This window comes from Oryzias latipes, chromosome 9 (genome assembly GCF_002234675.1).
Source record: "Oryzias latipes chromosome 9, ASM223467v1".
In the NCBI taxonomy this organism is placed as follows: domain Eukaryota; kingdom Metazoa; phylum Chordata; class Actinopteri; order Beloniformes; family Adrianichthyidae; genus Oryzias; species Oryzias latipes.
In genome coordinates, this window is record NC_019867.2 from 13,754,804 (window position 1) to 13,770,917 (window position 16,114).

At 42.4% G+C, this 16,114-nt stretch overlaps 1 protein-coding gene across 1 annotated transcript in view; it reads right to left on the reverse strand.

Moving 5' to 3' along the window:
• Nucleotides 1-16,114, reverse strand: part of setbp1 (SET binding protein 1) — a 34,592-nt gene that overhangs the window by 9,970 nt on the left and 8,508 nt on the right. The window contains exons 3-4 of the mRNA XM_023958513.1: nucleotides 2,091-2,485; nucleotides 52-1,983 (exon numbers count right to left, since the gene is read on the reverse strand). Of these exons, the coding sequence (XP_023814281.1) occupies nucleotides 52-1,983; nucleotides 2,091-2,485 (2,327 nt within the window). The remainder of the gene's footprint in view (nucleotides 1-51; nucleotides 1,984-2,090; nucleotides 2,486-16,114) is intronic.

Below are 16,114 nucleotides of genomic sequence, written 5' to 3' on the forward strand. Positions count from 1 at the left end.
CCACTTTTGTGAACAACCTCTCAAACAGAGAGCTACTGAGGAGTACTGCACCTGCGGCGAGAGGCATGACCCTTCTCGGTTTGATCTGAAGTGCTGTTGTTATCCGTCCCAATTCCACTGTCACTAGGGATAGTCTCTTCACTGTGGGATTCACTGATGGGAGACAGAGTCACCTCTTTCACCGACGCCCCCTCTGAAAGGTGGGAGGGTGAATTAGCCAGAAGGCGGGGAGGAGAAAGTTTCCAACCTCCTGAGAGAAAGCCCCTGCCCAGGGTTTTGGATGGCAGCGCTGAGATGGGCTGCAAACTAGGCATGGTGGCCTCAGAGTTGTTGGTTCTTAAGGTTGGAGCATTAGAACTGGGAGATGAGGTGGCAAAAGGCACTGCAGGGTTGTCATAGATGCTGGATGCTGAGACAGACATTGGTGGCTTGTCTCTAGAGGTTTTGGAAGGGATGAAGGATTGAGTTTCTGCTCTAGGTTTTCGCCCTCTTTTTTTACCGATGTAGATGGTTCCCCTCTTGCTGACATTTATCTGTTTCCCTAACCGAGCCTCAATGGTGGAGGCCATGGCACTCATGGCCGAACTAACAGGAGCAGATGATGACTTAAGAGCTAGGGGGCCATTTTGAGTGGAACCAGAAAGGATCTCATTCAGAATGCTCTGCATTTTCCCAAATTTTGTATTTTTTATTGACCTAGTGTTGCCCTTTGCACGCTTTAGTTTCAGGCTGTTGGAACTAGCACAACTGGTCATTTTAGCTAATGTGTGGAGTGTATTGGTCTTTCTCCTGCAAGTCAGCCCTGCAGTCATTTCCTGTGAAAGGGGTCTTGGGGGTGAAGTAGAGGTGCCCTCATGAATGGTCTCAACTGTTAAGAGTGGCTGCTTCTTCGGGCGACCTCGTTTTCTCTTAATGGGAGCATGGACAGTCAGGCTGTCTGTGTTGCAATAGAGTGGACTAGAGGGGGTAATGGGGAAAGCAGAGGGGGGATCTGCTGATACTGAGGAGCTACCAAGGTTTTCTCTTTGGGGTGATGTGAGAGTAACATGGCTTTTAGCTTTCAGGTAAGACCATCTATCATTGGTCTTGTTTGGCCTGGAATTGGAAGGAGAACTGGTGATATGGATGTGACTTGGACTCATGTCAGAATTGGGTCCAGGGCTTGGGCTTGGGCTGATGTAACTCCGGGGTTTGGGGCTTGAAATAGGACTGATACTAGCTCTGGAGCTGGGGCTAAGGTTTAAGCTTGAGAGTCTGGGGCTTGTTCCTAAACTTGGCTTGATTTGATTGTAGGTAGGTTCTCTGAGTTTGAGAAAATCTTTGCCACTTTTGGGACGACCCACAGGGAACTTCTTGACCCTGTTTGTACTTAGATCTGAGTCCTTGTCAGGCCCACATGAAACCATATCTGCTCTCTCTGCTTTGTCTATCTTCTCCCCCTTTTCTCTCTTATCGATTTTATCTGTTCTCTCTGCCTTTTCGGTCCTCTCTCTGCTGCGATCAGTTTGACTTGCTGTACAAAAATCTGTTTTGGCAGACTCTGCCTTGTGTGTTGCTTTGGGTTCTGGGGGCCCACTCTGGGGCTTCTCAGCTGTATCAAAAGGCCATTGCTGTGATTGTTCCTCCACAGAAAATGACCCATCAAAAGAGGGCCTTCTCCTTCGCTTTCTTCCTTTTCCTTCTTCCACCAGCACAGTTGTGCCACTTTCTCCTTCATCTCCTCTTCTTCCAGAAACAGCTTTCTCTCTTTCTACTTTTCTCCTTTCGTCCCTTTCTTCCTGGAACTGCTCAGGTGTTTCCTCTTCTCTGTACTTCTGCCTTTCATCCAAAGTATTTGGGCTCTCCGATCCTCTTTCTTGCTGTCTTCCCCAGTGTGGATCTGCACTGTGGGGATTGCCAAGCATCTTTTGTGAGTCCCTCCTGCCGTACTTCCTCTTGATGTTTCCAAACAGCTGCTCACTGACCTCTTGCAAACCCTTCCCCCTGGAGAGATGCACAAAGAAATAACATTAAGCGGAACAGAAAAAGGACAACTGTTTTGAATCTCAAATAAATCACTTCTTTGGCAACCAAAAGTCTAGCGACTGTACCTGCTCAGGGAGGTGAGATTGAGGATGCTGGCATCGGTAACCACAGGCAGCTGTAGGTCTGGAGTGAGGGATCTCTGAGGTGAAGGGCTTTGTCTTGCTGTTTGTAAGAGAGTCTGCGTCGGATCAAGCAAAGAAGCTCTACTGGCACCTGCTAAATCTCTGGTCTGCTCAGAGTCTGGAGCATGGGCTGGGGATGCAGGAGGTGCAGTCGATGTGATCCATTCGGGACTTATCTGGTTTTGGTGAAATTTCTGGGGGAGTGTGTGCTGTGTTTGCTCTGTGTGTGCAGGAAGAAGGGAGCTGCGAGGCGGTTGTTTGAGCAGACTGGCATCTCCCAGCAGTTGCAGAAGGCCTCCGTCTCTCTGCTCAGGGATTCTGAACTGTCGCTCGTACGTCTGGGGACGACAGAGAAGTGAATCAGAGCGGTTACCACACACAAGGTGCAATCACATAACAGCTTTATACAGCTGCAGGGACAGACAAATGACAAGATAATGATAGTGTTTCCAGTCTTTATAGCATCAGATTGTCTTCATGGAGATAATACAAGTGGAGCTCAACAGTCAGCTTAGCATACATTTTCATTTTGTCAGCACGTATTAAATCTGTGAATTGTTGGGCTCTGATACAACATCCATCTCTTTTCACAGCAGAACTGAGGATTTTAATACATCTTTTGTGCATGAGTAAACAGTGTGCACCAAAACAAAAGGCTTGTTTACAGAGCAATTAAATTCCTGTGGCAAGGACAGAGCATGCTGTGAGAGCTGGGGGGAGGAGTTAGGGATCCCTGAACACACACACACACACACACACACTTTTATGCACAGTAGCCTAAACCTGCCATTTTCTCGTCTTTAATTTAGAATTTTTATTTGCTGTATAAAGTTTTTATTACCTTAACTTTAAATTGCCCTACTCACAAAATGTATTTTCCAATAATAAAAAATCCTCTTTTTCCAGAAGAGTTTTAATGATTTAAAGACAAATTTTAATCTATATCTTAAAACGTGATAATCCTGGAGCGTAATCCATGTTTGGCCTGAAGATGAGAAACAGAGCGACGGAAGGCTTTTGCGGTTTTGTCAGTTAATATCAGACTCAATGGAATGCAAGAAAACTGCTCTGCAGCAAGGAGATGTATCCTAACCACAGGTCAGCCTCTAAAACTTCCCGCATGCCCACTGTGGACGCAGACAAAACTCCAGAGTATCAAGTAAAATAGACATCAACCCTATTTAAATATTAGCATATGTAGCTATTGACTTGTTCACTGCTCATTTTTACACAAAGTTTTTTTAGGGTCACACTATCAACAAGCCCCGGGAATGAGCACCATCAATAATTAATGAATCAATTTTCCTAAATGCAAAAAGGTCCCTTTAGTTTGTCTCTCAAACACGACACATTGGTGTGCTCTGAGGGATGAGGTGCATGTGAGTGACACCACAGAAGTGAGTCCGCAGAAGGATAGAATGACAGACACCTGATCCACACTTGCTTTCTCATTTAACCTGTCCAAGAATACCTGCTGTTCCAAGTTCAAGGAGGGCACAGACGACAGGCTGACAGGGAGGCTTCAAGTGAGCCACACAGACATGCAAACACACATATAAAAGACTCCCTTATCGCACACCACAAAGCACTCACAAACAGATAATGAGGACACAAGAAATAGAAACCTGTCCTCGTAGAAAAAAAGGGTATAAAAGAGAGGAAGAAAAAATAGTTATCACCCCTCACCATTCCTTTTCCGGTTGAGGCTGGGTAATACTGGCACCGTTTCAGCTTTTTGTTCTTAGTTTCCTCCCTACAAGCTCCTTCTCCTCTGTCACCCTTCCTCTATGCCTCATGGCAAGGCATTTCCAGGAAAATTTAGAACAGTCTAATATTCCTAAAAACTATGTAAATACAGGCTAGAACAGGGGTCGGGAACCTATGGCTCGCGAGCCATATATGGCTCTTTTGATGGTCACATGTGGCTCGCAGACAAATCTTTAATTATAGTTTTTTTTTTTCATTAGACCAGTCCTTCTCGGGCGCGATGCGATGTCAGAGGCGCGCAGTAGTAGCGGTGCTTAGAGAGAGAAATCTGCGCCAGCGCTATCAGTTACTATTATCTATTATTTCACAGAGTTTGTACCAGCTGGAAACCTGTGAATTGACGTGCCTAAAACTACGCGCTCCCGTCTCTGAGAAAGAGCGCGCAGATGCGGGGATGGGATGTGTGAGGGAGAAAGCAGAGGGGGTGGGGGGGGTTGTGGGGACAGGCAGCAGGTGAATTGCGCAGGGATTGTAAAAACGTAAAACCCGCTTCCCGTCACTCACTGCAGCGTGTGAGTGTGTGTTTGACTCCAGGTCTGCATGTGAGCGTCTGCCTCACATCTACAGAACATTCAGACCTACGATCACGTTTAAAGTCTGAACGCCTGAACGAAGCAGAAACTCACCACGTATCAACCAGACTAGACCATCAGCAAAACTACCACGAGAAATACTCATCATTTATTAGCAACAGAATAACAATGTTATTAAAAAGAATCCACAGACTTATTGTACTTTAAAAATGTTGAGATTAAATCAAATGCACACATTCATTTGTATATTTAGTTTTAAACAAATTGTCGCGGACTGAGTTTAACTTGGCTGTTGGGCCGCGTTAAAAGTTCCGGAGTTCATTGAACGCATCAAGCAGAGATCTGATTGGCTCTCAGTTCTGTCGCTCAGCCTGTTGTTAGGTAGTTTGGACCAATGGGGTTCAGCTATGGGCCGAATAAGGGAAATGGGAGGGGCTGCAGCGGGAGCAGGGGAATATAAAGTTGGGAGAAGCGCTCTCGTGTCGGCGGGAGAGATTCAGGAGTTGCTGAATTAATTGAACGGCGTTTGTTGCGGTCTGCAGTAATCGGAATAAAGAACTTTAAAAGAGGTTAAGTCTTCGTGCCTCAGTGTGGGGAAGGGACGCTACATTATTGTATGGCTCTTTCGAAATTACATTTCAAAATATGTGGCATTTATGGCTCTCTTGGCCAAAAAGGTTCCCGACCCCTGGGCTAGAAAGACGGTGGTCCTCACATCTGTTTTTTCAGTTAACAGTGTAAAAGAACGTTGCCCTTCCCTTTCCCCAGACAGTGTCTACCTTTTCAACACTTTGACAGGTTTTCATGTAAACACTTCCACAGCCATTTATCTTTCTCGCCGTTATAAATAACTGTCGGATCCATCTCTGTTGTTCAGGTGCTCGCTGTGTTTTCTGTGAACAGGCCGTCGGATCAGTGTGTTACTGCTGGGCTGCAGTAGGGGGCGGACGGTCAGGAAATCAGCACAAGTGTGGACTCTGACCTCTTGCGCAGTGCACAGACACAGACCTGTGAGACTTGGACCTTTCCCACACAATCCTTCCTTCTACAAGCCCCAACCAGCCCCCCAAAAAGGGAAAAGGCTCAGTGTTTAGCCCTCAAACCCTTGGCGTTGATCTTGTGTTAGCACACAGCCTTTTCCAAGTTGTCTCCCATGTTTAGTCACATGGATTTAGCTACCTGAACCCGAGCCTTTTATGAAGCTGCACATTCTTTTTCAGTTATGATGAAACTATCAGATGCTTGGAGGGTGTACGTGGGGGGGGGGGGGGGGGGGGGGGGGGGGGGACTGTCAGGGATAATATGTGACAAAGTGCTGCAATAACCTGACTGAAAGCCACTTTGCAAATGAGTCAGCATAGATGCCCTGGCTAATACCTCTGCGTGTGTGAGCGCATGTCAGGTCTAGACGCTGAAATGCTGCTCACCTCTTTCTGAGTTCCACCTCACGTGGATGTAGAAAGAGCGGCCTGGCTAAACCCTTAAACTGAGAAAGAGCACCCTAAACAGGCACACCCAGATCTCACCATGCACCACACGCATACATCAGAGCAAGCATGTACACAACCTCCATGCCCAGACGCACACAAACATGCTGCCCTTCAAATAGTTTTTCGCAGCCTTTTATTTGGCTGCACGCCCGGTGGTTAGAGTGTTTCATTTTTCCCTGTGTATGGAACTGGGCAGCTGTCCAGACAGACACACAAAGAGAGGAGGGAGAAAGGGCTGGGTGGGGGGTGGGTGCTGTGGTGGGGTGTTACTAAAAGAATGAAAGCTGCAGAGAGAGAGGGAAGAAGAGGAACAACAGAAAAACAAGAAGAGAGGTGCCTGGACTCGTTTACCGCTCGTTCCCCTACCGAACCCTTACGATTGATCTGATCCTGTCTTTTCCCCTCAGTCTCGCCTCATCGGACACTCTTGTCGTTTTGGAAGTCTGCCCCCCCCCCCCCCCCCCCCCAACACTGCCCCTTTGGCCTTGTGTAAACCCCCCACCTTCCCACTCTGCTCTTCATCCTTTTCTTTTTTTTTCTGGAACTGACCATTCTCCTTCTGTGGGAACTACCACCCTCATTACAGCCCCTCCACTCCCTCCCAAAAAAGCCAGCTTCTCTCCAGCTCCATTCAAAGCTCCCCATCCCTGTGATCTGTGTTTTTGACAGCTCCACACACACACAAACCTACACGCACACACACACACAGACACACACACAGCTCCTCTGCAAACAAACACCATGAATACTAACACGGCTTTGTGTCCACAGCACTTACAACGGCGAGGAGGGTGGGGGGGCACCGAGAAAAAGGAGGGAAAAGGGGGATCAGGGGGAGGAAAAATAACAGGGCGCTATGGCACTGTGTTGATCTTGTGGCCACTCTCACAGACCCCCATTCCGCCCATTCACCCCCTCATCCCTGTTTCTCCTGCTTCCCACCAGCTCTCCCGGGAATAAAGACTTCCATTCATGCGCCTGAGGAGACCCGCAGCATGGGGGAGAAAAAAGGGAGGAGAAATGGGTAGAAAGAGAAGGGGGGTAAGGTGGGACACTTTGTGAATTATTGGAATCAAACCCTAAACACATGTGCATCTCAAAACTCACAAAACTTTCTTAGATTTGCTGAATCAGGTTCAGAGAAAGTCTAAAAAAAAATCAACAAACAGAAACTTTTCTGCAAAAAGTATGTTCAGACTATTTTTATAATTTGGTGGAACACACTTAATGCTGCCATGCACCCGTTCTGTCTGCCATGGAAGTGCAGCCACTCTTTGGATTGCCAAATTTGAAGCCCAGATGCAAGTCTCAAACAAAGTACTGCCTCAGTTATCGAAAGCAGCAATCTTTCAGATTGTAGTGCTTCTAAAGATAGCAGCAAAACACTTGAAATACTCCTCTCTTTAGACACGCTCAAAAGCCGATGACTCAATTTCTACAATGGCTTGTGATTGGCTGAACCAAAGCATGTCATTATGGAACTGGAGGTTTTCACTTGCTCAGTAATGGCAAACACATTTACATATTACACAGACTATACATCTAATCCCTACAATCCACGTTTAATTGCGCGCACGGGCTAACACTGCTCAGAGCCACATCAGAGCTGTTTCACAGAGATTGTTACAACAATTATGTATCAATTGTTCCTTTAATGGATTCGGCTGACAGCATCGCCACATGTCAGGCCGCACACATGCTCATCACATGTATTAACGTCCCATAGATCCCGCACGCAATGAGTCAAAATAGTTTTTTCTGTGTAAGAAAACTGCCGACGGATTCAGAACACATGGGATAAAAACAAACACGATGTTTATGTAATCTGTGCACCACATGAGCCAATCGTATCACTTCTGTACAACAGGAAACAATTAACAGCCAATGAGCTGCTCTAAGGGATAACTTCCTGTAATGAGAGATGGGTAATTCAAGACAGAAGCTGTGCTAAGATTAAACGCTTCCTCTCTGTGGTGTGTAACAGCAGAGACCCACTCACTTAGTTCCTCACAAATAATGGCCTCTATCCATCTGTCTGTCTGTCTAGTACAGCACAGATGGAGATGATAAGACTCAGACAAGTGTTGCACCAAGTCTCTAAACTCCATAACCACATCTTTGAGTTTCAGAAGTCTTGGTTGGTTTAATGTTAATGTTCATCAGCCTAAGTCCATGTAAACCAACAATGATCTCTATGGATGGATCCATTACAATCGTGCAAAACTCTTGCGTATTCGCATTCTCTTGGCACCTTTGACAAATCAGAATTGGAACAGATGCCATGAACGCAGTAAAGTAACAATAAGAATCAGGAAACACTTTGGATTTTAAATTTTGCAAAAAACTGACTTTAAATTGCATTCTGTAATGCATCAATGATTAAGAATAAACAACTTTTCTTAGCATGACTGGAGGACCCAACTTTTTGACAAAGTAGTGTCTAAAAATCGAGTTGTTAATAGAAATGTCTCAGTGAGTTAAAGAATGGATAGAGTGCTAGTTATAAAGTGTAAAGTAACAGTTTCACTTCCTTGTCACCAAGTTTCTGCGATTATCTCAAGTCCTTGGATGATCTCTGGCTCGTGATGGATGTGAAGAGCAAAGAAGTTAGAGAGCCACTGTAATGACATCCTCAGTGACAAAGAGAATGGGCAAAGTGAGACACAATAGTCTTAACCAATCAGTCTGCCTGCCTCCCTTCAGGCCCCCTTTTACCAACAATAATGCTTTTGTGTGAGGCTGCACTCCGCTCGTGTGTTCACAGACACACAGACCAAAGCACAGCATCCTACACTTTCTCGAGCCGTCACAAAGAGAGCTGCAGAAAGGAGATCAGCGCATTTAGAACACAGCTTACAAAACTCCCCGAGAATCTGTGGATTTAAGCAAACGATCTGCCTCCGTCTGCGTCTGAGCACTTTTTCAGGCCACATGACTGAATGGAGCTGCTCCCTCATTTAAGTTAGCACCCCTCCCTGTGAGAGCTTACAGCATTCCTCTGAGTTTGAGAGCGAACAAGCTTTATGCTGAACAGAGGGAGCAGATAAAGTGCGAGGTCAAAAAAAAAATACATGGGGTCAAAAACGCAGGGCAGGTAAGAGATGCGAGAGCGCAGGTCGTGCTTGTGTGCGTGTGAACACCAGGCTGTGTGTGGTAAACTGAAGACATAAACACCAAACTCTAGTGGATTCTTCCCTGCTCCAACATGACTGTTTGTTTAGTCCGAGATGCCCTCAAGGGACAGACGGAGACATAAAAACAGACAGAAACATTTAAGTCATCATGCTGGCATCCATACTTTAGAAACAAACAGACTGCTTAAAGAGAGGCAATCCTGTTTTTAATAATGTCTTTGAGGCTTTGGACAAATTTACGTTGATTATTTTGGGTTCAAAAATGCTTTTCAACTGGCAGTTGAAAGTTTAGAAAGACATAGCCGTGCCTGACCATAGGACAAAAGATAAAACTATCAATAAGGGGGAAGAAACCATAATAATGCTCTGCTAATGAAGACATTGATAAAATCCTCAACAAATGTGACCACAACTATCTTAAAACATAAATCTACTTTCAGGGTTTATAGTTTAAATAGAAAAAAACTGAAAAACTTTATCTTACATTTAAATTTGGCTAAAAATTTGAGTGTGTCTTTCTCTTAAAAAGCAAATAACCCATCGTATTTTTAAAGTGTAACCCTAATCAGATACTGCTTATATATTTTTGGAAGATTATACAAACCATATAATCCAAAACATTATTTAAAACCTTAATAGATTGCGATTTGAGCAGGACGGAACTACTAAGATGCAGATTTTTAAATGACTAAACTTCAAAGATCAACCAAATTTCAAAAACAAATTCCAAAAAGGGCAATTTTTAGTTGTTAAAAAAAACAGTTTTTCATCACTAGTGTTGAAACCAGTGGTCAAACTGAGTTAAGATTGCTCTAAGTTTCCTCCTTACAGAAAAACAGCTTATTTTGCCCTGAAAAGGATCTTTAAAAGTAAATTGTTGGTTCATGATTTATTAAAATGATATTGGAAGTATTTTCAAAGCAAAGAACTACATAAGTAAATAAACTCATTGAACGAATTAATATCGCCAAATTCTCAGGAACTGAAACCATAAAACTCTATTGTGTTTATCAACATTTTTCCAAACATCAAAAGTTGTTCCAAACTTTCAACAAGTTAATTTTAAAGACAAGTAAGACAATTTTGTTCAGATTAATATTTAGCATTAAAATTCTTCCTAAAAAGAACACAAAATTGTCACCAAAAGAATGAGCAACACAAGTTAGCAGCCCAATAAAAAGATAAAGTCAGTAATTCAATGCTTGACACTCCTATTCAGGCAGCACTCTCTGACAAAAGCATATCCAGATAAGTAGACACTACAGATACTCCTTGGGGAAGTGTCTCCTTGAGAGTCTGGGAGGTTATAACAAAAATCAATTAGTAGATAAAGTTAAAACACACGGCAGGCGTCCGTACAACATCAGACTGTCCAATGACAGAGTGCATCAGACTAACGTGTCAGTTTCCAAAAATGTTTAAAAAGCTGGAAAAACAAACCAAACAAGTGTTCTGCAACAATCCATTATGAATCAGATGTCAGAGGGATAGAAAACTACAAAGATGAGGAACATTGGTTCAAATACACATCGATCTCTACAGAGAAAAGCACTAGGTGTGGCTCAGCACTGTGAGAGTACCGTGAACCTTATCTTCCATTGAGCAAATAGATAAAGAGAAGATGCAGAAAAAGAAAGAGAGCCATTATAAATACATGAGGAAATGTAGACTAGAAGCATGTTCAAAGCACAAAATTTCACACATAAAGAATTTGTGTTAGAAGGGAGTTTGTTTTCCCACTACCTCACTTACAGAGGCAGTTGTTAATAAATCGGACAGGTTCAGAGTTGGCAGTCAGGTTACAAACCTAACACGTCTGCAGTGACAACCAGAAGTATTGGAACAAAGCCTAAAACAGGCTCAAAAATATTAACTGTAGTTAATATTTACCGACTTAAAAACAATGTAAAAAAGTGTGACTGTTCTGTTAAAACCCATATTTGAAAAGTGAATGATGTAAGGTAGAGCAAATTTAACCAGACATAAGTGACTTACTATGTGAAAAATGTTCTATTAAAGATAGAAGTTAGCAACAAAAAAAAGCAGCATTTAAACAAAATTATTAATAATATCTCTTTGTTGTTTTGTGTGGCCAGTTATAACATTTATCATTTAAAACTGTGTAATGGTGTTCCAGATCAGACAAATACAACATTTTGTACCTGGTATATTTTTAATCCTTGATCAAATTAAACCTAAAACAAAGATTTCATAGCTTTTAAAAACAATTGATAAAGTCATTTTTCAAAACAAAACAAAAACAACAAAAAAGAAATGTAAACCCACCGTTGTTTCCCACATGAAAATAATACAAACTGAACATTATTAGAACATTCTACCATACTGCATGGCTTGATCATCATTTTTACATCATAGTAAAATTAACCCACCATGTCCCAATCCAAATGGTATTTTCCAGTATTGACGATGATCAATTTTTCTTATTTTAATTACATCGGCTATTTTTATTTTTGAATGGTATAGGTTGATTTGTTTGACAACTTGCCTCAGACAGATCAACCTGTTTGGATCATAGGAAAATAAATCAATTCATCGATTAAGTCGATTAATCGTTACACCCCTACTGCACACTTAACCAAGTTCAGTTTAATGCAAAGGAAAACGACATTGATTGGTACTAAAATAGAAAATAGATATATGAAAAGATTTATAAGAAAAAAAGTTCAGATGATTAGTGGTTGTTTGACATGCTTTGGGACTTTTTTGGTAAAAGGCAATCAATGATGTCAAACCAGTAATGGAAAGTCTGCTGACTACAAATGTTTTACTAATTGTGAGATAAATGGAGTTAAAGATCATGGAGAAATCAGAAGATTAACCACCTAAAGCTTACCAGCAGGGGGAAAATAGTATAAAAAATGGAAAATTTTAGAAACTGGTAAGCAGTCAGCCCACATTTCAATCCCTCTGAAAACCTTTAAAGACAACTGAAATCTGCTGTTGCCTAAAAACATTCCTGCCTATTAAAAAGATGGAAAATCCAACCTGCACAAATTGTAAAAGTTGTCAATCGGTTCAAAAGAGCAATGGGATATAAAGATGGTTTATGTAACTAAATATTCTGATTAGGACTTGGACTTTTGGCTGTTATCTCACTTAGATGTATTTTTCTTTTTGAAACACAAAATGTGCACACATATACACACACAGGCATGCTCCAGACAGCTGATGAGGCCATCAGATTTCACTGACAAACGCACTTAATGAGACATAGTGAAAGTCAATACTCGGTGCTTCCCTTTTTTGACTCCTCAACCTCTTTCCTGCCATGTCTGCACTAGCTCTGTAATCCTGCTGGATCTCCTCTCCAACACCACACCACCAAGCTCTCCTCAAGTACTCCCTGACTAACCACAGACGTTTAACGGAGATAACAAAGCAACACTGCATGCCTCTGGATGAGTCAACATCATCCACGACCGCAGAGAACATCAAGTAGACAGCCCGCGATGAAAAAAATCAAAGTATTTGAAACAACAAAAAGCAAAGAGCAGCCTGGAGTCCTACTGATCTATTCACCCACAAAGAGGTCATTTAAATATGGGTTACTATGAAATAAATCATCATTGCTTGTTTGCGCAATAATTTATTATCTCTGTTGGGATCAATAATTGTTTTTTTCACTTGAGTGGAAATGAAAAAGACTGAAAACACAACAGGTCTGTGTGCAGCTCAAGCTGGTTTCTGTCTCGGCTGTTGGCATCTCTTTAAATGCAAGTAACTGCCCCAGGGCTTTATTAAAATGTAGCTTAAGCCGGACTGGGTATTATAGCCTGTCTGCATCTGCCTGATGAAGAACAGGAACCCACTGGGATAACACACAATGGAGAAAGAATAGAGCGCGACCTTTCGGGACAGACTGAGAAGACGGTATGCGTGTGTCCGAATGAGAAATTAGCTACACTTCCAACCAAATGGTCACAGCAAGCTCTTGCATCCACACAGACGTCAAATCCAGCCCCGGGAAGAGAAAGCAAAGGCCAGACTCAAGTTGTCTCGACCCTGACCCGCTCGCACAAACAAACAATACAGCAAACTCACACATGGACACACTCAAGCACAGACACACACTTGCAAGGCTCTGCTATCACCTCAGCTTTTCAATGTCCACCGGGTCAAAGTTCATCTCTTCATCTGCTGCCCTTTAGCACACCATTGTGTGGCGGTGTGTGTGAGCCAGTGCATGTGCATGCTGGGAGTGACCTTGCAGAGTGATTCATTATTGTAGAAAAGCAGCAGCAAGAGCAACACTGGTGATTAGGTGGAGTGTGTCTAAAAGTGTGTTTGTATTTCTGATTAGTCCTTTCCAAACACAGGTTTATGTGATCTTCTCAGAATTTCTGAGGATAAACGGGCAAATATGTCCTCAACTATAACGTCTTACTTTGAAGAACATGCTTGAGAACAGGGTTAAGTCAGATTACCAGGAAACCGTAACAAGTCAATGTGAAAGTGTGCAGCATGAGAGCAGAGCGTCTTTTGACTCAACAATTTCAGGATTTGACAAATACCGAAAAAACAGATCAGAGGGGAGATGCTAAGAGGCATGAATGTGTGTGTGTGTGTCGGTGTGCGTTTTAAGTGTGTACAGAGCGTATGGGGGTCACATGCAGATGGACAGCTGGTGTTTCCGCGGTGCTAAATCACTCACCCCTCCCCAGCTAACACGTACACATTCACATGTCCCATCCCCCATTTTCTGGAGGGAAACGCCCCTTAAAGCATTCCCAGTTCATACGCTTAAAGGGCGCACGCTGAGGGCTTACAACCCAACACCAAAACAACCCACAAAAAAAAAAACCTGCTTATTTAAGCCACACTGACACAACCAAAAAAAGTCCACCTTGACAGTTTGGTCAGGCGGTATCAGAAGTGATTATTTCATGTTCATACATATTAATAAATCAGTCAAGGATTGCTTTCTGTGGGTAAACATGATGCATCACACACAAGCTGACATCCACGCTTCTGTTTTTATGAGCTCAACCAGTCCCTCAGGTCACCAACCGTCATCTCAGACAGGGATAAAAAGCTGACATCAAAAGACCTGCCATTTTGCACACACACATGTTCACGTATTGCACCCACAGAAGCTTGGCGTGGGGACCGTGGCTGCATTAATTTCCCTGTGAATGCACTTGACTAACACAAAATAATTCCCAACACTCCTGGGAGACCACCGAGCAACTACAACACACAGCCAGGAGGACCAGCAAGCAGAGAGCCTGTCAAGACAAGATAAGTGTGTATCTACTGTCAAGCTTTTGGATTCATCCATTAAAACACACGACCGCACGCCGGCACACATACAACAACAACAACAACACACAACCTTGCCAGGGCTCCTGGAAAAAGCTCTGTCTTATCTCTCCCCACAGATAGTAAAATGGATTAAGAGCCATATTTGGCACGTCCAGGGAACTGGACAGATAACCAGAAAAACGTTCTCCCCAACTGCAATCAACTGATTTGTGCGCGTTTGAGTGAAAGAGCAGCTGCACTTTAGCCTGTGCATAGTCCACCACGCAAGGGCATTGGACCAATAACTGCACATCTATATGTTTGTGTGAACACACGCACATACGTCTGCAGGAGTGATGCAGCAGTTGACCCAGCATCCAATCCATTAAAACGCACACATTCATCTTCCTAACACACACAGCATGCCCAGACAAAGAGCTGTGTGTGAGAGGATGTTCAGCATGTGTGTGATGTCAGCTGGAGACAGACAAGGGGAGCTCATCATATCCTCCTAATGTGTGTGCGTGGGTCTGTCCCCTGACACAACACCAGTATTCTCAGCGGCTCCTCTGCTCATATATACCCTCTCTGAAGATGACGAGTGAGATTCCCTCAAATGCCCCTCATTTTCTCCGCTCTTTTCTTCCTTCCTTTCAATGAGGACTCGACATAATAGATATTCAATAGTTTACTTCACAGCGAGTAGTAAATAAAGGTCATTATGTGTCATTACTGACAGGTGTAGAATTGCAGGGGTGTTACTTTTAAGGCAATTAAATGTGATGCTTTGCATTCTGGGATGCATCATGCACTGCTGATGCTGTTTGCATTTGGAAACTTATGAGATATTACATTAACAAGTAAAAATTACTGTATTAAATCAAAAAATATGGCGGCCCTGAAGCGCACATCAGCAAATCACTCAACATAAAACCATACTAAGGTTCAAAACAACAATTACAAAAGCAAAACAAATAATACAAAAAAAAACATTTCCTTTTGGTAATCAAAACAAAATTCCACAAACCATATCACAATGAATGAGACAAAATAAAAATGAAACTTGAAAAAAAGAACTTCCTGAAGTCAAAATGAAATGTAAAAAACATGAGACAGAGACACAATAAGAAAACGGAAAAGGTAAGTATTATGGGACATCCCTAATTGGATGATGACAAGAGTTTTGACATTTGAGGACCAATGTCATCATCCAATCAGTGATGTCCCATAGTACCTACCTTTCCCGGTTTCTTCTTTTGTTTCATTTTTTTATATTTCATTTTGATTTATGAAAATTGCTTTGGGAAATTGCTGATTGGATGATGACATTTGTCCATCGTTTCAACTGGAGGTTTTGTTACGTTATGTTATACTGGACATGCTTCGTAGTAATCATAACTTTTATAAGCAAGCGGGTTTTTAACAAATGAGTTTTTTCTATGTCTGCTATGTCGGTAATGTCCCATAATGTTTACTTTTTCTGGTTTCTTATTGCGTTTTATTTTTGCCATTTCATTTGGAATTCTGGAAATTACTTTAAATTTTTTCTTTTTATTTTGTTTAATAATTTTGTAATAATAATGAATAATTTCTAAAATCTTGTTTTTTTTATTATTTGTCGTTTTGATCTTTAATAGGTTTTTAGTTGAGCGATTTTTTGATGTGATTTGTACCTCAGGGTCACCGTAAAAACAGAACAAATTATGAATATGGCACAATATGAAGAAAAATCTTTTTAGTATGAATCTATTAAATTTGAATGTCTACTTTGCCTAAACTAC